This window comes from Fundulus heteroclitus, chromosome 4 (genome assembly GCF_011125445.2).
Source record: "Fundulus heteroclitus isolate FHET01 chromosome 4, MU-UCD_Fhet_4.1, whole genome shotgun sequence".
NCBI lineage: Eukaryota > Metazoa > Chordata > Actinopteri > Cyprinodontiformes > Fundulidae > Fundulus > Fundulus heteroclitus.
In genome coordinates, this window is record NC_046364.1 from 6,272,533 (window position 1) to 6,296,986 (window position 24,454).

General features: G+C 39.2%; 1 protein-coding gene across 1 annotated transcript in view; it reads left to right on the forward strand.

Moving 5' to 3' along the window:
- The window catches only part of prmt3 (protein arginine methyltransferase 3), an 80,791-nt gene that overhangs the window by 12,876 nt on the left and 43,461 nt on the right, over window positions 1–24,454 (forward strand). Inside the window, exons 10-11 of the mRNA XM_012870786.3 lie at window positions 4,465–4,564; window positions 19,776–19,854. Coding sequence (XP_012726240.2) covers window positions 4,465–4,564; window positions 19,776–19,854 — 179 coding nt within the window. The remainder of the gene's footprint in view (window positions 1–4,464; window positions 4,565–19,775; window positions 19,855–24,454) is intronic.

Sequence of the window (24,454 nt, forward strand, 5' to 3'; positions counted from 1 at the left end):
CAGGGTTTGCTGAAGGAAAAGGATGTTTTAATTTTACAGACCACTGACTTGCTATTGAAGAGTGTGCCCGAGTGCGGGCTATGTAGCAGGTTCCCTAGCAGTGAAGAAAGATGCCTTTAATTCTCTCCTCCCTCGCATCCTTTTCACACTTTTGTTCACATATAGACACGGCAACAAAGAGACACCCTTTAATATCAAGTGATGACTTGGTGCAGAACTTTAAAGCTGGTGTTTTGTGTGTGTGTGTGTGTGTGTGTGTGCACAAGCAAACGACTTCCACTCGACGTTAATATGAGGATTCTAATTAAAGTTGCTCCTATTGGCTGGGCAGGAACATCCATCTCCTGTCTCTGCTCTGTCAGCAAAGTTTAAATGAAAAGCTCGATGTGATCTCTTTTTCAACTCCAGCATTTCTCCTAATGGATAGTGTTCAAATTCCTAAAATAAAGCGTATCGACTGGAATTCAAATTTAAAATCCTATTTGTTAATAAAAAAAGCACATTTCTAAAAAACAAAGTGTGAACAAAGTGTTGTGCATTAGTAAAAGAGCTAAAATACACAGAACCAAGACACAAACCACATTAAAACAGTCCAGGTCTCCCTAGAAAAAAATCTTCTCTCAAGGGACTTCCTGGTAAAATAAAAGTAAGATTAAAAAAAAGAATACAGGAAGTAAAGATGCTGGCCTAATATTTGAAAGCCATTTTCCCTAAAGTTTGGTGGCCACACAACTAGGGCTGAACAATTGATTGCATTTTCAATATAATCGCGATTTTAAAAAACGCAATTTCCAAATCGCAGAGGTCAGCAATTTTTGGCTATGTAACAATTTGTGAATCAGACGCATCCTTTAGGTGTCAGTAAAATGTTTTAAGTGGGTTTGCCTCCACATGGAAGGGAAGACAGTTGCAGCAGTGAGATAATCTAATTTTATTACTTGTTTTAGAGTTTATATAATCATACATAGCATTAAGTACAGGTCAATCAGTTTAATACATAGACTTGCTTGTTGGTTGCACTTTATGTTCAACAAGGATCGATGTCCAAATCAACTAAAAGCTGTTCTCTTGAATAATATTCTGATTAATAAAAACATTAAAAGTTCTTGTTTTAAATAGTGCTTGTTTACAAATGTCTTTATTTAGAGGACATTTTTGTTGCTTGTGGTTAATGCATACAAAAGTCAAAATTTTGGTTGAAATATATTGTAGGCAGAACACAATCATTTCTGCACCGAGTTTAGATGCTGTGGGTCTTTTAGCAACTAATCCGCACGGTGAGGAAACAAATTGATTTGTTGTTTTGTATACGTTTAAAAATACATGATAAAATAAATTGGGGGGGAAGAATTGCATTAAATCGCAATATTATGAAAAAAAATAGCAATTAGATTATTTTCCAAAATCATTCAGCCCTACACACAACATAAAAAGTCTGATGCTCTCTATGCCTTTGTTATAGTTTTGGGGACAACTGAAATCATCTGGTCTAAGGGCCTTTCAAGGCTGCAGTCGGCAACGTTTCTATAAATCTAGTTTTTTTTTACATATTTGTTAAAACTGTCACCATGCCCTGACAGTAGGGTTGTCACAATACAAAAAATTCAAGCTCGATATCGAGCCGCAGGAAAATAATCGATACTTCTTCTAAACCTTTTAATAAGGACTGAAAGTCTCACAGCAATGAAGTGATCTGGTGTTAGTGGCAGATAAATCTGGTAGTCGTCTGCGTAGAAGTGAAAATAGACTGAGAATAATTCCTGAGTGGAATGGGTAGAGGGAAAAAAGAAGTCCAAGGATTGAACCAATGGGAAGGAATTTCTGTCAATTAAATTAGTGGCTTGAATCTGATAATCCAGTTCTAAACTTCATCAAGCAGTAGCGCAATTTGGTAAAAGATTAAGTTAACACTTTGTGTAATAGTATAAAGCCCCTACCTTCATAATGTAATTTGTAATGGAAACAAATTGTATGACATGGTGAAGATTTTACATTAGAAAGCAATTATTTGTGAACATTGTTCTCACCCTAGCTCATCTACCCACGGAGATACCGACTCTCTCCCCAGAGTCCTGACATTGTCCTCTAAATTACCCCAATAATGAGATTACAGTGTTTCCTTCTGGTGAAAGGTGGAGGAGGGGGAGTGGGTTATGGGTGTGCGGTGCAGGGGGTGCTGGATTCTGGGAGGAGGTGATAGCAGCACTAGAGGAGCAGCTGAGATGGGAGAGACACTTTAAGATAAGGATCGTTGCTGCAGAAATGCTCCCTGGGCCGCTGTGAGTAATTGTTCTGTCCTCTGTAACATTAGCTGTCATGATAATGGAATATTCACAGAGATTGATACCCAAACGGACTGCTCTGAAAGGAGGGATCATTTAAACAGCAGCAGTGATGCTACAGTTCATACCTGAAGCAGACATATCGCTGGCTCATACTTACAGTTTTGTCCTTTTCTCGTCTCTGTCTCAGGCTGAGAAGACCTTTGGGGCGCAGAGTAGGAAAAGTGCTGACTGCAGATCCATGAAAAGTTTTTAGAATAAATAGAAAAACATAGACAACTAGACACAAGTAATTAAGCCGTCCTGTTTCATTATATTTACTCGTCTGTCAGCCGACTACCATTTTGAAGTCTCCACTTACAAAAGTTGATACAAATTTTTTTAAGTGTTCAGTGTTTAAAGTATGCTTGTTGCTTTTTGACGTCCTCGTGCTCTGATGCGGGCTGTGTATTTGGTCACTTCTGAAATATTTGTGTCACAATTGCATCGGTTCTGCAGCAGTGTTGCATACTTGATGTGTGCAAGCTGCAGTGCTCATGTAAAGTCTTTGAACGCCTGTTGCAGCCTGGCATAGCCGGTGATCTAATTAGGTATGCTACAGCTTTTAATTTGTAGGAAGGCTCTACTTGTTACTATAGCATCATGTCTTGTATCTCTAGCAAAATGAATGGCTAGTTATCAAGAAACCAGATTTATGTAAAGCCACACCTAAAATTCAAACAAAAAAGAGTTACTTAAAGTAAAATTGTGCTAATGTAGGGTTAGTATAACAAATAGCTTGACAACTTGAGCAAAAAAACCAAAACAAAAACATTAACACTTGAAAAAACAACACAAAACACTATCCAGACCAACAGAAGAAAATAAATGCTGTATTTTTGGACTATAAAATCCTTACATTTTCTCAAAAATTGATGGTGTGCCTTATGCATGATTACTGTTGTGCTTACTGACCTATTTTATGTGGTACAATGTGCTCAGAAATCTGTTAAAATGTGTAAATACGACTTTGGTTAGCAACAAACCCGCTCCGCTCAATGGATATTTGGAGCATTACGGTACACTGTGTCACTACCTGATCGGACCCCTGAGCTGTCTACAACACTGCCTGACTGTAATGTCTAAACTAGAAGTGCATTCATGTAAGGCAGCCCTCTCCCTGGAAATCGGGGACACCTGGTCACCCTACCGGAGGGGCGGAGTGATATTACACACTTGGGAAGAATATGTAATGTGCCTTATATTCTGGTGCGTTCTTATAGTCTGAAAAATATGGACAGTAAAGGTTTATTTATAGAATGTTTTTACAGAGAGGCATCACAAAGTGTTTTACAAAGAAGGGTAAAAACAGAACAAAATACACAGCAACATACAAAAGAGAAAACAAAACACAATACAACCATAACTTCAAATACATTTTATTTATATAGCGCCAATTCATGAAACATGTCATCTCAAGACACTTTCCAAAGTCAAAATTTAATCAGATTATACAGATTGGGTCAGATTATACAGATATACAGATCAAAGAAGGTCAAAAAAAGTTTCCTCTCTAAGGAAACCCAGCAGGTTGCATCAAGTCTCTCCAAGCAGCATTCACTCCTCCTGAAAGAGCGTAGAGCCACAGTGGACAGTCATCTGCATTGTTGATGGCGTTGCAGCAATAAGATGCATATTGTGAAATGTCAAATGTGCTTTGTTGGAATAAAAAATGCCTTTTTGCTACTTTTTAAAATGATCCACTAACAATTTCCAGTTCAGAGCCTGACGGTTGAAATTAACATATAATTACTTACTAGATGTAATAATAAGTGAACCAGAGATTTGCCAAGACTTTCCATTACCTTAATTGTTAATCTAATGAGGTCACGGACCAGTATTTCAGTTTTTCACTCAGTAGTTTGGAGAACGTTCAACCCTTAAATGAGTCAAAGCGCCTGTACAAAAAAACAATAGAAGTATGGGAAAATATTGATGTTATCAGACTTCACCAGGTTCTGGGGCTTTAGCGCTTTTTCTTTTAGTGTAATGTCTTAAAGTTTTATTTTAACTAGTCTCGATAGAAGCGGCGTGAAATAAAGGTTGAAAAGCTGATCTCGTGTCTCATTTTCACTGTTTGATGTCAAACCCAAACAATTTCAATGCATCTGTATTTTCTTACATTCCAACGTGTCTCCTGCAGGTCCAATCAGCTGGAGAACATTATTACTCTGATTAAAGGCCGCATCGAGGACATCAAGCTTCCTGTGGAGAAGGTTGACATCATCATTTCAGAGTGGATGGTCAGTACAGTACTTATACCACAACTTAACCGCCAGTTTTACACTCATAAGTCCTCACTTGTCTGCTCGTTTCAGAATGAGGCTTTCCTTCCTAAAACCATTAAATTCATGTATTTTTATGCTTCAGTGTTGACAAAAACTCTCCCTAAGCTGATACTTGTTGTTTAAGCTCAACCCTGTCAAGATGACCGTACATGTCAGAGAACAGAGGCTTTTTGTTCTTTTGTGTTAACTCTCCATCACTTTTATATGTGTGGAAAGGGAAATTTATGCTTATTCTTACTGGAAAATTAACTCAGGCTATTTCACTTTTAAGTGGAAAGTGTCCGTGAAAGGCAATTAATGAATATTGCCAAAGATTTCTGATTTGATTTAGGTTTGTACTTTGACTGGGCCATTTTAATATATTAAAATATACCAAAGGTTGCTTTTAGCCAATCATGGTATCAAATGAAAATGTCGTAAGCTGCAGGCACCATGAGAAACAACAAGTTATGGCATGCTTATTTGGATGGTGACACTTGTGACAGCCGTGGATTCTGACAAAGCTGCCATGCTTACTTTGATTCAGCCGTGTGCTCAGCAGCTCTTGCTTTCATCACAGCCGTCTCGCCTTAAACCATGATATTGCAACGGGATCGGCCCGACCCGCTTTGGGTCGGACACAAACATTTGGGGCTGGTGCATGCCAAGATGGATTCTTGTGCGTTTCTGAGCGCACAGATACTGCAAGAATTCAGCTTGCATTATTATACTCAATTATAATTGATCATAATTAATTAGACTACTTATTATAGAAAAAATAAATGGCATTAGCAACGACATTTGTTTTACAGCCGTTAGGTCAAGGTGGGTTGGACATTTGATCAGGATGCCCCTCCCCTGGTAGCCTTTCTGGGTCTGTCCCACTGGGAGGAGATGCTGGGGAAGACCCAGAACTCGCTGGGGGGGACTATAGCCCCATTAACACTACCCTTGTTAAACCGATCCATGCCGAGTTCGGACCGAGCTTGGATCAGTTAGCCATGCCGAGCTTGGTTCTGACGACCATTTAAACATCACGCTAGCACGGTTCCTCGCCTCCTAGTGACGATCTACGGTACTACTGCTCTCTAGGATTGAAGGAGGGAATCAAGCAAATCAAAATGGCGGCGCCCGTAACATTCAGGAAGTTATGCTTGATTAGTATTGTGATACTTTGTTGTTTGCGGAGAGTCAGGCGAAGAAGGCAACATTTGGTGAATTTACTTAACGGAGTCGGCTTTTGGGAAGTGGATAAGACAAACAAACGTCTAATAAGGATTTAGAGACATAGGAACCAATGAGCGACGTCGAGGTTCATCACACTGCTAAGCAGAATCATCACTGGAAACCGTGTGGCAGACTAGGGAAGCTAGTATTTTTATGAATGTCTGACGAGATGATGCGGTCTACTGATGCGCTCTTTGTTATCAGAGAACCAAGCCAATGAAAAACCGGGCCGAGCCCACCTATTGAACTGATCTAGATTTAGCGCGGTCCGGTTGTGTCTGGCATGGTTTAGTTCTGTTTGCGATCCATTTACACTTAAAAAGTTATCTCAGTTACCGAGCTCGGACTGTTCTCGGCACAATTAAAAAAGGGCAGTGTAAACAGGGTACATATATCCCATCCGGCCTGGGAAAACTTTGGGATCCTTCACATTGATGAGGAATGTCTGGAGCCTCTGCTGGACCTGTTAACTCCGCAACCTGTTCTTAGAAAAGCTGAAGACGATGGATGAATTTGTGGATATTACCATGAATCCTCTCCAACATAAACTGTGGTAAACCTGAACTGTCAAGTTGTAAAGCCATAAAAGCCTACGGTAGTATTTGTGTAATTTTCATTCCACTTTTCAACCTTTTGCTACTTTTTGTTAGCTTATCTTGTAAAATCAAAGTTTATGTTTTATGTTTACACAGTTTAAATGTATTTTCTTTGCAAACTAAACCTACAAAGTGAATACTAAACTTTAATTACCTCAAAAGTAACACGCCTTGAATTTGGGGAAATAAGAATAGGAGCCAAATTTGGCAAATAATTCCTTTTTTTTTTCTCAATCCATAACCAGGAAAGGTATTCATTCATCCCCTTGGTTGCTATTTATCAGGAGGATGCTTTGTAGTGATACAGGCGGGACGGCCAAAGTTGAATGCCCCGCTGAAGTCATCCCTAATTCATGAGCATCCCGTATCTGTCCCTCCTCCCCCACCCATCCTATTCATTGTGATACCCCAGGGTCACAAGCGCAGGTCGCCAGCCACAGCCTTCCCATCCTCTGGCAGAGGAAATTGAAATTCGGAGGCTTTGACGTGCCAGTGGAGTAGTGAAGGATAGGGGGCGTAATCTCTGATGACACTGGCTCAGAGAGCGCTAATAAATCTAAGAATTCCCCAGTCACTTCTCATCAGGGCCGCAATGGCAGACATTTCTCAGTGGCTAAGGCTTAAAAAGCTGCTCTCCAATCTGTCCGCATTAAAAGGAAAAATGACAGTCGTCTTAGGAGCAGCAGTTCTCACCAGTTTCTTCGGATTGTATATAACTTTCATGACTTTGTCATAAATCCAGGTCATGTCTTATTAACCGTGAGTCACTGTGGATGCCTTTTCTGTACTGCAATTTTGCTTTTGTATCAGTTGTTGGAGCGTGAGATCGATCAAAAGCAGCGCGTTTGTAGAAGTTAATAAAAAGTGCACTTTGATAAACTTTCAAAAATCCTTGAAGTACCGGTATTTAAAATGTTTTTTAAATTGGGATTAGAATAGCAAGTGTGATTCAGAAAATATCAAACTTTGTTTTCTATTGGCTTAGTATATTTATAATGATATACAGTCAAAACGCAACACTGCACTTGCCATGAATGTCGGTGTCTTGAAGCGTGTTTTAAATAAATAAATCATAAATAAATGAGTCCTATCATGCTTATCAAGTAAGTTTTTAATCTATAATACACCCTGTTAAATATATAAGTGGATATTAGTAAAGGAGCGACGACTGACTTAGGAGAAACATTAAAGGCGGCTGCACACCAGGTTGTTCTGTGCACCACGTGGACATTGCAAACTTCATAGTTTAGCGTATTTACTGGCTATTTCTTGTGACAAATTCCTACATTTCCCACAGCAGGCGCCCACCGCACACCTGTCAGTCCGTGGTGCAGAGAGGCTGCAGGAGTTTGCGAGTCGCAGCTGCCTTGGAGACTTTTTCCCACCTAAAAAGCCTCCAAGGCTGGTCCTCGTACATATTTTTGTATTTCCTGCGGTAACTCCAGAAGTACAATCTTCCACAGGAGCTTCTGGTCATCTGTTAAACTGCCAATTGTCTTGTTGTACTAAGCAACTTGATTAAGCCTGATTCTGATTTTGATTTTCTTAGGCCCTGTGCACAAAGAGACGAACACTGTAAAATATTCATAAATGTGTGTTGGAACGGCGATGCATCCAAGAGTTTGTTAGGAAAATTAACCCCCATAACTGGGTGTTCGTTTATTCTGGAAATTAAGGACGCAAATTGACATTAATAAATGAGACTTCTCTGTATTTGTGTTCCAAAGGTTCTTGCTAAAAAGTTTTAGTTGTGTCACCAAACTGTAGTAAATCACAACTTTGTTTGAATAATAGGAGATTCATGCTCGCTGGATCAAGAGAGTCATTGACTTATTGTCACTGCAGAAGCCTTCATTTATTTGATAATATAAGCAGAACATGAACTAAGTTAATCTGTAATGTTCTTCAGCCTGAAAGTGGAAGACGTATAATAATAAAATCTGCAGGGCCTTGAAAGATGGGCGTTTTAGGAGAACCTTTAAATTAATGGAGTAGTGATCCTAATGGGGAAAAAACTACCAAAAGTGTATTTAATTTAATCCTAATGCTATAATCCATTTCAGCAAATTCTTCTGGCACCTTCATTTTTATATCCCTCTCAACATGTTTTACTGATTATATAAATGGATTTCTTTTGCTGTGTAAATATATTGAGTATTCTGGGGGATAAGTGATTGTATAATCTATTTCTATTTGGCACGTAATGAGAAAAGAAAACAAAATTGTGATCATTTTTGTATTCAAAGTGCTCAACATAAATCTCTCTGTTACTTAATTAATAAAAAACAATCTAGTGTATTCAGAGGAGTGACTGATCTGCTCATTTAACTCTGCAATACAGTAAATAACCACATTTCTCAAAATGTCACATTGTTTTCCTTGATAAGATTTTAAAATTAACAGCTATTACTAAAGATGCTGCTTTTTAGCCACATTACATGATTATCCATACCTAATCAAAAATTGCAAAGTCTTTATCACAGTTTTTGCCATTTCTTACTCACATTCTGTTATTTACTTGAATAAAAATCTCATCATAACCAAACAAAAAAATAAAAATTCTGCTAATATTGAAATAAAAATAAATAAATCTGAGATTTACTTACTTACTTACACCATCTGGTTGTGGCTTTACACATTTTTTTTCTGTTTTATGTTGAAATTTCTTTTTAATTGACAATTAAGGATGATGAGAAACAAGATGGCTGAGGCGTGCAGTAGGAGCTGAGTGACTAAGCAGACAGATGATTGTTCCAGGGCTGTTAGACCAGAGATGGTTGACGAATGTGCTGTTTGTGGAGGAGAAGGGGGGAAATGAGGGTCTATCTCATGGAGAGAGCGCCTTCAGCAGCATCCCTGTCATTTCATAACTCACAACATTGATCTGTACTCTTTCTCTCCACACCAAACAACAAACAGTTCAGAGAAGATAAGAGAGCGCTGTCCGTTAGGAGGGAAGCCGAGTTACCCCAAGGCCAAATTAAGGCTGTCGCTCCGAGATCAATCACAGATGATGGCTGATAAATGACACATTTACAAAAGTAGAAAAGTACAGGGTGACAAACTGTCCAAACTTTTCTTTTATAACAGTGGAGCCTTTAAATGATTATTAGAAATTACAGTCTAGTAAAAAAAAACTTTAGGCATATTTGATCTGTTGAAATATATTAGAATAAAGTTTGCATTTTTTTTTTTTTAGGTTATTTCAATCTTATTTTTCCCACAGCCATCCCCTCCTGGTACAGTACCTGATATGCTGCGGTCTTGTGCATTTTATTGTTGGATGCCACATTATTGCGCATTGAACAAATTACCATTACCAGTTAGTCAAATTAGTGTTTCAATTTCAAATTTAAATTCTAACAATCAATAAAGCAATGCAATTGAGATCATTTGTATAATTATTTGGCCACGTCCCATTTTCTTGGCCAAATTATGACTGGTCACAAAAATTCTTAAGAGCACATTTCTAAGCTGCTGTGTTATAGCGAGAAGGATTCTAGTGTACCAACTCTAAGAAAAGTGGTCAATCTCATTTTGTGACATCTTATTGAAATAAAAGGCTAGCTTTTAAAGAAAAAAAACAACAACTAGAGTAACATTATTTTTACTAATTGATCTGTTGCTCCTCAGCGTTATTTATTTAGGAGAAAAATAATTTTGACTTAACGATGTAAACTGAATTGGCAAATACTATATTAAACTGCTATGTTTATGGTAAATGGTAAAAGGCTTGTACTTGTATAGCGCTTTGACTAGTCTGACGACCTGAAGCGCTTTACATTATATCAGTCATTCACCCATTGACACACACATTCACACCCTGACCGTGGTGAGCTATGCTTGTAGCCACAGCTGCCCTGGGGCAGACTGACACAGGCTGCCAGACATTGGCGCCACCGGGCCCTCTGACAACCGCCAGGAGGCAATTCGGTTAAAGTGCCTTGCCCAAGGACACAACAACTGAGACAGAGCGGAGGATCGAACCGGCAACCCGCCAAGCAAGACAAACTCCTTAATCTCTGCGCCACTATCGCCCCGTGTTTATGGTGTACTTGACATAGTGTCTTTCAGTTGCATTTGAACAGACCATGTAAAGCTTTTAGTATGTTTAAAACATTGAATTGGGCCTCTATTGTACAGTTTTTAAAATGTCTGATACATCATAGGATTAATTAAGCATTATAGCTTCATCAATCACACTGAGACAGCGGTTGTTGAAGCATTTCCTTGACAATAATTCAGGGACATTAAGGACTAAAGGTTGGTTTTTAAATAAATAACAGTCTGTAAACACAAGAGTTGGTCAGTGTTCCTGACATTGAAGCTTATTTTGGTCTTTGATATATCCCCTTGAGGAGTGAGCTCAGTCTTTAGCTTCATATTGGTCCACACAAAATCTGAGTTGTTGTTGTGTGTAATAATCACGTGAAGGCGAATGTATGGAAACTCTTCACCTTAGTCACATTATGTACTAAGAGCGTTATCTGTCTGAGAAAAGGGTGGCAGTCATCAGTCATCTTGTCCTTCAGTCTGGTGGACTGTCACTCAGACACACAAACACACACAGTTACCTTGTCACAAGAGTATCTAATTAAGATTTATTGGCACATTTACGACCTCAAGGCTTTAAGATATTCTTGATATTGTCTGTATTGCAAAACCTTGAGTTAATTGTTAAATTTTTTCTAACACACGCTTTGGTCAGGTGTCCTGGTGCCAGATGCAGTTCCACCGATCTTGCTCGTTTCAGCTCACCCAGCTCTGCTCTTCTCCGCTCGGTTTGTCTTCGCACAGTTTGTGTTTGTAGAAATGCCTGGAAGAGGAAACCTGGAGTCCAAGTTCCCTATAGCAGCCAATGCTGCTCGCCTGATTGCTTTCAGTCACAGAGTTAAAATCTACAGCTTTATATTAGATATTTGGCCTCAGCCATGGAGGGAGCTAGCAGAACACATTAATAACTTAAAATATTTTTTAGCCCTGGTGAAATAATTTTTGTCGGTTTGATTTTGCACTGACTCCCAGGCTGTGTGCTGCTCTTGGCAGCGGAGAGAGCGCCAGGCGTTGACCGAGCTTGAGCTGCTTTTAGTGGGCACCTCTGGGAAAGCACCCGACTGCTCCCAACCGTGTGCTCTAAGTCTGAAAGTCAGCCACTGGCTTCTACCGCATGAGGTGGAGGGATGGACACTTCAGAGACAGGACTTAACACCTTTCTGTTTAAAATGAGAGAGAGCGTCAACAAATCCACAAATCTGATATGGCGCTTCTTGGTTTAGAAAACTGAAGTGTCCTGTTTCTTTTTTCTTCAGGCGTGGTTAAGGATTTGTAATAATAAAATTAGATTTCGGTTTGACCCACTCTGTTCATTGTGGTCCTTAATGTTTGAAACCAGTCTGGCACCATCTCAGTACTAGCAGAGCCAAGCCTATTTTATCACGCTTTTAAAGTGGGTAAGAAATGGTCCCGTTTTTCTTCTCTTCAGTTTTACAGCATTTAAGTATCAAACATTGCTGTCTCTCTCAGAAAAATACTTTGTTGTCCAGACATGCTTAATTAACCACCCTAGAACATGGTGCAAGTCCAGTCTGGGCTATTGGAAGACAAACTCGTATAATACTGCTTTGTTTGCTATTTATTTGTTGTTCAGCAATGACGGAGGTACTTCGTCTGTTTTTTTTTTTTTTTTTTTTTTTTAGGGGAATTTGATAACTGCACATGTCAGTGTTTCTATTCTGAATAAAGCCAGGTGCATTTACACTTACATTATGATCAGATTAATTGATTGCATGCCTATGTAAATAGTACAGTCCGATTATTTATTCCGAATGCAATTTAATTCGATTGTGAAATTTTGTGCATGTAAACATAGTAACACACAGGGAGTTTCTCACGAGCTGCAGATGTTACCAATTAACAATGTAACGTTCTGCAGTGCTGTCACCTATAAATCAGACTTGATGACATTCACAATAGTGGTTCCACTTGAAAAATATTCTTTAATGCTTTAGAGTCACACAAGTACAAAAATTTACATTTACACTTTAGAACTTTGTAACTGTACATGCATCAGGTATGTAATTTCAGGTGGAAATTAAAAAAATATTGAGCTTTATATGTACAGTAGCTCCCAGCTGCATTGGGAAGTATTAAGTGGCAATACCATTTTCTTACTGTTTTTTGTTTTCTGAGCTTTTATGAAGACATGATAGATCTTTTCTTTTTTTGGGGGGGGGGGGGGAGAACAAGTGGTGAGTTCAGACCAAACACTTTGAGCATCAAAAAGGTGTCCAACCTCTGGACTTGGATGCTTGTGCACATAAAAGTCCAACGTGCCAGAGCCTCAACGCTCTGATGGTGCTTCTGATGTTCTTTTCCTCTGCCGGACTCTGTGTGACTGGCTTTATTTACTGAATAATATAATCTGTGCCGTGTCTGATTTCACAAATAATTCAGAGGCGTTTTGAGTCTGGTGAGTTTCACCACCTACTGCAGGATGAGGGTTGCTTTCAGTGCTTTTTACGCCTCACCCGATCCTAGTTTGGCAACCTGCTGACCGGCATCGATGCTCCCATCTCCAGCCAGGACAGCAGGTACAGGCGCCCCGTTTCAGCTGAAGCTCATCTGTCTCAGGTTAGTGGGCATCATTCAGGAGGCTCAACGTTAACATTTATCAGTGAGGAGAAGTACAAATATTTTTCCTGTCAGAAAAATCCTCCACCATCGTGGACTCTCTCTGATTGGTTGACGCTCTGCGTACAGCTGCAAAAGTTCAGATTTTTCAACTCTTGCGTCGGTCGCTCTAGAAGCGCTTAACGTGCGTCAAGCCAAACGGGCGGCACAACACGTGCCGAAAGCTTCAAAACGCACTGCGCACAAACTCTCGAAGCCCCCTGAGGGGCAGCCACCATAGACAAGGCGTTTCTTCTGAAGGCAACATTGGGCAGCTGGGCAGGATGAGTCCTCCCTTTGGTGGTTTTCCACTATCAGAAGACCTCACAGCAAACAGGACTCACTGGAAGGGCTGGACATGCCTCATGACATGGGAACTCCTGGAAATGCCCAAGCACTCATATAAAACAAGAACATTTTAACTGCATTTCTCTTTTTTTATTATTATTATTTCTGTATACTGCTTCCTTTTGAGTACAACTCGCAGTTTCACCTGACTCTTAACTGAACACCTCCTGGTATGATGGAAAGTAGTAAGGCCATAAATTTCACAAGACCTTTGAAGCTGCCCTTTAATAAATGTGGCATGAAGCAATATTGGAAAATATCCGTTAGGCTCTGTAAAGTACGAGGAAGGGCCTGTGTGGATCCAATCTGTTTTTCCAGCACGCCCCACCTCTGTCACGTTTGACGAGTTCTTTGCCACCTTCCTCCCAACATTGCAGGGCATTTTAGATGGCGTCTGCTTCTCGTTGATGTAACACATAGAAAAGTGAATGATCATTCGAGGCAACCTTTTCCACAGTACCACGATCCATTTCAGACAATGACTCTGTGGACACATAATCTTTCTAATATGACTTAGGATATAATTGCAGCAAGGCTGGCAATGGCTTATAGAGCAAACAAGTATTTTTTTCTTTCAAGGTTTGCTTTAATTTAACAAATATCTAACATACTAAAGCCATGTGCATCATAAATTATTTCATATTATTCAGAAGATCTCTGTATTACAGCAAACCTGCTATTCATGATTTCAAAGGTCTTGCAAATATACAGCAAATTATGGTCACACCATCTTTCTCCTACGTCTGCATATATTTCTATGTAAATTTTGCCGACTCTGAAATTACCAAGCTACAATGTATCTTATGATATGTTTAATGTGATTGTGCTGATTAAGAATCTGACCGTAGATCTCAGAAAGGACGAGGTGCTTAGAGGCAGCGCTGCTTCTATCAGTATTCAGTGAGCCATGAAACAATCCCGTCTCCCCCACCCAGTCATGTGCTCCCACACTGACACGTCCGTTCAGACACAAACACATTCATGCGTTTTATTCAGCTGCTTTTATTTTACTCGGGCCCCTCCTGGGACTGGAAGCGATGATGATCTGTCGTAATTGAGGAAGATGAGTGTTGAATGCAGAAGGAGAGAGGGGAGGAAGGAGAGGGTGGTGGAAAAGGAAAAGTGCTGATGCAGATTTTTTTTTTTGTGTGTGTGTTTTACAGACACTTCCTCCTGAAGATTGAATGACATTTTTATACATCAATCGCTTTGTAAAGCTTTCTTTGAACAGCTAAAGTTATACAAAGATTCCCATGCTTAAGTCTTCTTCATGGTGAATAGCCATACTTAAATGAAACCGCATAAAAACAGATAACTGTAAAAATGAAAAGCACTGAAATAAAAGTGCTTGGACTTCTGTGTTTATATTTGTATACTTAAGATGTGTATGTAAATGTTAGCGCCCTCATGGGAATGTGCTTTATATGCTAATGTTAATGTGTATAAGCTGCTTCAGCCCATTGTCATTAGGTTTTCATTAGTCGCTTTTATGGAAATGCACAGTGGCTACACTGCCTTCTGCCAAGGGAGTCGTTGTCCCACAATCCCACCTCTGCTTGTCTGTGTAGTTTAGCCATTCAGACTATTGATCAGTTACTAATGAATTTAATCTTTTCTATAAGTAATAACACATTTAATCTGATTCTAAAAGTGGAACGAGAAAGAGAAAGTCTTCTTGCCTCGTTGGTTTTCAGCTTCAGCAACAAATGTTTTTAAGTAGCTTTGACCACTTATTTGCTGGTATAGACAAACCAACATATTTGTATCAGCAGTCTGTGTCAGATCAAGACATTTCAGGTGTGCCACATGCATCATATTTTCTGAACAAGTTTGTGTTACACAGAGGCCTCTGCAGATGAGATGCTACTGAAATTGACTGTGCACATGAAAACAATAAGACCAGATGAAAACATCAAATAAGTTGCAGGGAACTGTGATGCAGTCACAAGGGTCTAGAATTGGAGGGTTTTAAGTCTGGCTCTGAACAGGGGAAGAGTGTCTGATTTTAAGGATGTCTGGAGGGAGAGATGTTGGGAGTTCCGGCGCAGAGCAGGACGAAGCTCTGCACCCCATCATGCTGATGCTAAGGATAACAAAATAAACTGTGAGGTGTTTAGAGGAGGAGGTGGCGAACACATTAATAAGGAGGAGGAGGTGGCTGCCAAAGATGTTTGGGCCTTTTTACCTGACGGATTTGGCAGATTCGCCTGCTGATTCCATCATTTTCGATATCATAATTGGCTAAAACCAACCTTTGGTAGGCGGGCACTAGGTGTCGCTTCACCCAATCAGCTTGGAAAGTTCTGCTGAAGGTTCCTCCTTTCCCCAAACAGATTCGATTGGAGCAGGCTCAGATGACTAGCAAGTCATGTTGTGTGAGGATAATCTGTTGAGAAGAACGGTGTTAGATATTGTATGAAAGGCGTTGTTCTCATCGAGAAGGGTGAGAATAGAAAGAAAACTGGACTCAACTACCATCAGAACATCATTGGTGATTTTTATGAGAGTGGTTTCAGTTCTATGCCATGACGATATATTGGACATTTCCATTAATTATTATAGGATACAGTTTTGAGATCTATGTGATCAACTAATCAGAAGTCGGATACACTGTGGACTGGTTTTAGTGGCAACCCTGCGCAGTGCGCAGGGAAAACATGGTGCAAAGTTCATGCGAAAAGCCTCCCAGCTGGAATTCAAACCAAAGACCTTGTTACAGGACAGCAGTGCTAACTGCCCCCACCATCCAGCCTTGAAAAGGAAACTTTAAAAAAATAATAAATCTGAAATCTAATATTTCTCAAAGGCTTATTCCTATGAGTCTGAAGAATGGGGTTTTTCAAAGTTTGACTCTAAGATACATTTTTTTTTCCTGATCTAAGGAAACAATTGAGCAGCTTACTGAGACGTAGCAGACTGAATCCTGCTGGTGCGAATCCCAAAACCATTTCTCTCAGCTAAGCTGACAGGAAAATCTTAGCACAAAACCATTCTTGCTTTGGCGGAATAGGAAGACTGTTTCTGGCCCAGTTGTTGGATGTTCATATGGGGGGGGGGGAGGCGGAGAACAAAACAAAACAAATCTCTGAGGACCCTCACATAGAAATTAGAAACATAAAGTAGGAGATGCAAACAAAGACCTTTTTATAAGAACTGTATCTGAGGGGGTAAAGGGATTTCTTTAACCTGGACTCGGTTTGGCAGCAGGTGCTTCTGGGAGAGGAATTGTCATGTTGGGCTGATCAACCAATCAGAAGTAATCTTAAAGTAAAATAGGTTACCCATAATGAATGGACTAGTATTGTTAAAAACACTAAGACTGCTGCTTTTCCTCATGTGGTTCCTGGGCATCGTAGCTTTTTTCATGTTACACTGCATTGGGCGTCATGTGTTCATGATTGGCTAATTATTGTTTGGATTTTGGTCAGAATGACGAAGCAAATTTAAGTAATGGGTCTTCAGTACTGTGCAGTTTTGCTTACTATGCAGATGTATAAATTAGGCTAGTGTGTAGTCCATGTCACTGTCAGGATGTGGTAGGAAGATTGGAAGGGTGGGAGGCAGTCGGTAATCTTGGAGCATTGTTGATGATGAAAATAAGGTGTGACTCTGCTTTCAGGCATATCTCTTATATCCTCTTTCCTTCATGAACCGGTGTCCCGTGAAATTGGGCTCTAAATTACGGGACTGTGTGAAGGTTTTAAAAACGATCCACTCAGCTGCTAAGGACGTTGACCACAACAGTCAGCAGGAGACTGTCCACGTGCCTGACTTTGGTTTGAGTCTGGTCCAGCGTTGATAAAAAGACAGAATGTTTGGTTTTATCACCTTACAGAGGAGGAGATGGTTTTATCAGCTTCATCACTGTCATCATTATCTTCTCCGTGCCATGACAGAGATGGTGAAGATTTTGGTGTTAGGGTTATAAATCAGAGCTGTTTCCCAGGTTTGTCTTGGTATGCTCTCCTCCTTCCAATAAAATGTTGTCTTTATTTGAATAATAAGGCTCTTATCTCTCTGAGTTACTGTCCTGCTGCCCACCACATTCCCTCACTATCGCCCTGTTTTGCTCTTCCCACTCTCCACTTTGTCTTTAATCATACATCCCGTTATACACACACATACCCACACTCCTCATTTAGTTTTTATCTCCTACCCTGGCCCTCACCTGTCCTTGTCCTTCTTTCCCTCCGCTCAAGAGAAAGTAGAGATATTGGATTCTCAAACATAGCTCAAGGTATCCTTTTCTTTTCCATCAGACCGTTGTGTTGAGGCTACATTTAATCAGCTGTCTCACTATAAAGCTGTAAACATCTTGCTTAGATGGATCTGCTCTCCGGGATTGAGGTTGTGAATTATTTCTTCTACAAACAGCTCCACAACCAGCTAGATTTAATCAGAACTCTAAATTTAGACAGACTTTAATGACTTTCAAACCCAAAAGCATCTCAGTAATAAAAAGGGAACCTTGTGGTAGCAGGTTGCACTTAATAAAACCTTCTGCTTGTTTCCTAGTTTGAATCTTGAACATAGTTCACTTAGCTTTGTCTCCATATTCAAAAGACCCGCTTGGGTCATCAGTGACATTACCTTGGACACAAACTGATTGTACTCCACCTCTTTGTCCCAAATAGAGATATCCCCTCCCATATATGTTAACAAGCCCAAATTCTGTGCTCCAAAAGAACATAAGGGCCGAGCTTTTGTGGCAATGGATGATCTGATTGGTTTACCCGTATGCTGGAAGGGCATCAGGTAGAAAAAGCCATTTGTCAGCAGTATCTGCCACTCAGGCAGGAGCCTACAAGAGGTGGACAGAACTCAATTTCAGCATTAATGGAATAATACCACGGTTAATGTGCTCTCTACTGGAGCAGAACACGAGGTCGGCTCAGGGTCAAACTTTTAGAGATCAGATCATGTGGACGCAGCACCCAGTTCACAGCTATTGCTAATTTAAATGTCTGCTGTAGTAATGCAGATTTCAGCTCATATAGCATTCCTGAAAAAATACCAGTCTGGTTTTAGATCCAATCATATACAGAAACTAAAGTTTTAAATGACCTTAGGAGCAATGTGGATCAGAACAAACATAAATTACTGGTATTACTAGCTTAAGCCTAAGCTTTTGAAGCTGTTGGCCACCCAATTATAACCCAAGAAGTTGTTGGGAAATTCTTGGGGAATTGCGCCTAAGTGGTTTACATGATCTCCAGTGGAGAAATGTTTGCTAACGAAAGAAATTAAAAATCAGACTGTTCTAAAATTATGGACTATTCCATAGCTGTCATCCCTATACATTTTAATCCATACATATCACTGCCAGGTGGCATCATCAAAAGACACAGCTATAATTTCCAATGCTACAATGATGACTGGTGCTCCATAATACCTTCTCTTAAGTCATGGATGGCAGATGATTTCTGCTTAGTCGGAGAAAACTGAACATTTAGTTATTGCTTTCAACATTCAGAGAGAAAGTCACGTTACTTTAAGTAACGTGACGCAAAACCTTTGCATCAAATATGATTCAAACTTAAGTGCTACAAACGATAGTACATATGTTGCAAAGAACACATTTTATGTGTGAGAAGCATTGTCTGATTTTGATCAATGTTCTCTCAGTCCAATGCCATGAGTACACACTTTCATAATTTGTAGAATTGATTGAATATAATGGTGTGTTTTGTGGTCTTCCTTAAGCAATACATCCAATTACAAGAATGCTCAGAAGTACCAGTAACCCGTACACATCATACACATTTTAACTCCTCCATTGAGTTCATGTAAATGAAGAAAATAATTTTAAGGTTCTGTTGAACTTTCTAAGCTTACGTTTTCTTGTCAAACCATGTATGCTAGTGTATTAAAATATTTGTCACACAGATTTAAACATGTAGAAATAAAGGGATTCTTTGTGGAACATTGTGTCTGGCCACATCATTGAAGAATACGTGTCACTTTTGTTGACTTCTGCCCTATATACATAAACTGAACTGAATTGAATCTAGGAATGAAATTATCAAATTAAATTACATTGCTCATTTTAAATTAGTGTAACAATCTAACTTCAATGTAACTTTGACAGCTGTCGGTGTAAAGGTCTGTTACGCTGAAATGCGTTAGCAAGAGCTCTGTGTTTGTGTACTTAAGTCAACGTTGCAGCTGGTTATAAATGTGCTATATAAATAAACTTCAATTTGACTTGTTTGAAAAGTTAAAGATCAGGTTGATATGACCCAGAAGTTGTGTTTGCATTTGTCTTTTATTCTCTTTTGAAGTTCTTAAATTAAGTTTGCAGTAGTAATTCAAGATATTTTGCTTTTTTTCCTTTTCTTTTACACCAGGGCTACTTCTTGCTCTTTGAATCCATGTTGGACTCTGTCCTGTATGCCAGAGACCTTTACTTGGCTGATGGTGGTTCAGGTAGGTGGTCAAATATTTTTTTAAGTGCAATCTGTGTTTGTCTGGTAAAACTTGCACTTGGATATATATCTATTTAATGTTTGTGACCTAAAGGAGATAGCTACAAGTTAGCACGTCTGGTAGTATTAGCGTAATGGTCAGCATTCTTTTTTGGTCTGCATGAATCGGAGAAATGTAACGTTGAGAACAACCCGCTTTTCAGCGCTATCACGGAGCTACTACGATCTGGCAACAGCCAGTATTGCCTGATAGTCACGGTTTTCCAGCCCAAAAATATGTTAAACGCCACAACACACTTAACCCACCCAATCAAATAATGTTGTAGTTCCTGTAAGGGTGGGCCTGAATGTACATCAATACTATGCGTTTTCGAAAACTGCAATCCAACAAAACACAGCAACAGTTCTAGTGAAAGTATAACATGACACACCCTCCCCCCTAACATGCTGGCACATCAAATTATGCTTGAAAACAACTTTCCTTTCACATTCAAAAGATACAAACTATGATAAATGTTCACCCATAAATTTGCAAGGCTTAATTCTACACAGTATTTAAAGAAATTAATTCACTATGGTCGTTATGTTTTTTTACCTTTATTGCAAAATCCATTGTTGGCTGAAAGGCTGAACACTGAACTTACTCCTCTAAACTATAATACAATCCATTGTGATTTGTAACCAGTGCATGGATGAGTCAAATTTCCACAATAACATAACAAACGACTAATGATGAAATTATGGCGTTAATAAGTTAACTCAGAAACCGACAAACTGAAAAATTATGTACACCTGCCCAAAGCAAAAACAATATCTATATACTATGTATTTGTTTTTCAGTGAAATTAATACTTTTATCCTGCACACTTTTAGAGGTTATGTGGATATATTATTTTTGGAAAATTACTTGTTTTGATACTATGACCTTAAACTTTCTTTAGAATTACATTTCTTGAGCTATTTTGCTCATGCAGATGGTTCTCTGTAGGTTTTGTGTGGGCTTCTGTAGCAGCTAGCCTGAAATATGATTGTGTCTTCAATAAAAATATGGTTATTTTCAATAGTGGATTGGAGACAGCATAATGAAACTCAGTAGTGCCCCAAGACATCGGCTTGACTCACTTGGAAATTATTTTTTTCTGTTGCCATCCCATCACTGTCATAAATTTAATGACTTGCGCCAAATGTGACCATGCTGAGAAACTGTTTCACCACACTGCCTTTTACTGGCTCCTCGGGACATGAGAAGGGTCACACTTACACAACAAGCTACACACACCCACATGTGAAAACACAAAGGGACAGTCAGAATGACGAGCATCTATAGAAACAAATCTGCCGGAACGGAAGAATGGGCAGGAGAGACATGACCTGAACGGGACAAAAACATACGTGTCAGAGGTTAGCGTATGGCTCTTCATGATTTAAAGGTTGATAGTCTGAGCTCACAGTGATCTTGCTCATAGTGGTCTACTCCTCACCTGAGTATCAGATTCTTGCAGCGTCATCCGCCTTGAGCAGTGTTTCTGCTGTGATATTATGATTTAAAATGAAAAAATACTTTTTAGGATCGATAAACCAAAGCAAATGTTTTTTTTGCAATTGCTACCGCTAAGCTTTGTCAAAAAATGTGGCAGATTCAATGAACTAGCAATTACTAATGAGCCTATCGATAAAGGGTTGTCTCAATAAATAAATCTGCCAGTTTAATACATTGTCCTTTGGATATACTTTGTGATAGGGGACATGGAACATGAAAGAAGGTATTTTTAAAGAAGTAGACCTCAACAAGGCCAGATTGGCACATTATCATGGGATAGTTATCCAGCCAGCTGATCCCAGCTAGCCTAGACCTAATTACTAGTTCTGTAATCACTTCCTTTGGCTTGCAATCAGCCGTGGGGATTTTCTTTTTTTTTTTTGGTTAAGAATACTTAAGCTTCAAGTAAATAAATAAGTGCTAAGATAAATAAACTCGGGCTCCATCCGAATACCTCTATTGGCTAAAGATTATTTAGCCAAAGCAGAAGTGCGTCAGCAGTCGCCATAAGGCCTGTCCGAATAGTGCAGTCAGTGTTTCATGCGCAGAAGTCTGAATAGTGCAGTCGGTAAGGAAAGAGATAGGAGAAGGAGCCTGTAATCTTCCTCTTGCGACTAGTTTTGCCTAGGAACCCCGCGACATCCCTTACCGGCGCTAAGAAGCCTTTAGGTATCCCACAATCCTTTGTGGGACATGACGTATAAACACAGCCCCCTCATGGAAATCAAGAAAAATGTCCAGAGAGAAGAGAGCTTGCACTTTGTAGTTCATTTTCAGAAGGCTGTAGGACTGGATTTGACTCGCATCATCAAGGTGCGTTTCTGTTGCGTTATTACATCGGAGTTAAAAGCTGACACCCTCACAATGTAACTTTCTGCAGCACTGTTCTTTTCTCCTATCTCAGCGTCTATCAGCATAGCAATGCAGAGTTAACAGGCATGTCTTGCAGTGTTTTAGAAAGAAAACGCAGGGTAAATCTTAATACCAATGGCTTTTTCATGAACAGAAGGAGCCCTACGATGGAAATCAGAATTTTTATTTTATAAGGTGAAAACACATTTGGCACAGTTTTGGCATATTTTGGATAAACCAAATATCAGAGGTCTGCCTGGCATACTGCTTACTAAAACCTTTGTGAAACAAATATGCTTCTGCTGGTTCAGTCCAGATGTGCTGCAGTTATAGTCAAGATGTGAATATACAAAGTCTAAGGCTTCTCCTTTATTTTCACAATAGTATTCATGTAGTTTTGTAGTGTTTATTTTGAAACGTTTTTTAGGCAAGACTCAGAAAATTTTATATTTTAATTTTTTAATCACCTATAAGTTAGACAAATGTGTAACTACGATTACACATTTGTAATCGTAGTTCCACTTGAAAAAAACTCTTAAATGCCTTAGTTTCACACAAATACTAGCATTTACATTTACACTTTAAAACTTTGGAGCTGAACTTGATTTACATCAGGTATGTAATTTCAGGTGGAAATTGTTCCTAAATCCTCTGGGCTTAAATTATTAAGGGTATTCAGATGGAGCCCCAGCCTCTGTGTGGAAAAGTTAACTCCTGTTTTTTCCTCCTTTTAAAAAAATCTGTTTCATACTCATTTGTTCATTCTTAAATGTTTTTTTTTTATTATTGATGTTTTTAATTGGGGCATGTATTAGCGTGTGTGGTCAAAATAAGAAACAAAAGTAAGAGAGAATTTTAAATATGAATGGCTGGAGTTCTTTTGAGAAAACTGACTAAAATTTTGTATTATGTGATATGTGCAATGACAATAATGCAACCTTGAAAGTCGTTGGCCTGTGAAAGGCTTAAAGTGGGACTCAAAACTGGTTAGGATTCTGAAATTATGACTTGGGTTGAATTTATCGCAACATGGTATATATCTTAGGTTTTAAAATCTAATGTTTATCTCTATAATTATGTTCAACTCTCTAATCCAGCTGCAAATAGAAGGAGGAGAAAACTCCCCATAAAATACAATATATAATAAGTAGAAATAGGTGTCAGGGCTCCATTATAAATCTAGCCATTGGTTTCCATTTAGATTCAAAGGTCTCCAGCTTAAGCACTCCAGTTAAGGCAGTAATAAAGTTCTTTATCCTTTTGACAGATTATCAACCAAGCCAGAGCATCCACAGAATCCAATGATTTTTTTGATGGCAATCAGCTGAAAGCTTTTGTCCAGGATGACTTTACTCTAAAAGTCCTGTTTGATAAACATCTCCATCTTATGGCCACTTCTTGACCTAGAGCAGTTTTCTTTTACAAACAGACACTGAAATTCTTGTTGGGCATTGAGCGTTTCTAAATTTGCTATATATATAAATTTGCTATATTTGTGACTATATTGGCATCATAGACATCACCAATGCACAAAGCATATATCATGGATTCTGATTTATTGCCTAGCTTTAAAAGATGATGAGACTCACTATGTCTCTCCTGCTGAGTCTGGACACCCTACGGCAGACGCTCATTTCAACCATTGGTATCATGGGTCATTCTTTCAGTTATAATGGGGGGTGGGATGCGTGTATTAAAAAAGTACTGTGTTGGAAGATTTACTGTAATCCAAACTTCCGGTCCTCAATATACGCTCAAATAATTAATAGATGCTAAACCTTGTTGATATCCTACCGAAACTTGTAGATTGATAAAACTTTGCATTTCCACCCTCCACTGGATTGTATGCACAGCGCCAAACTTGATTCCAATGAGTTCAATGGTCTTGTGTAGCACAAAGCCAAAAATACCAAGCCTTGGTAAAGTGTACATGTGCCTCACCCAAGTGCAGACCTAATAGGAGAAGCCCAGTGCATCAAGTCCTTTAGCAGTCTAGGCATACAACAGCATAACTACTGGAAAACTTCCAACTATAAACTTTGTCTTAAGTCTAGTCTTGACAATACGTGGTGGGTTCCTTGCAAATCCAAACCTGTAGCTTTTTCCACAATGGACCAATCTCAGGCCAGCGCTATTAGAAGCAAACCAGCAGTCCAGGAGCTTTGAGTCTGTGGAACTGGGGTGTTTTTTTTAACATAATTAAGCTTAG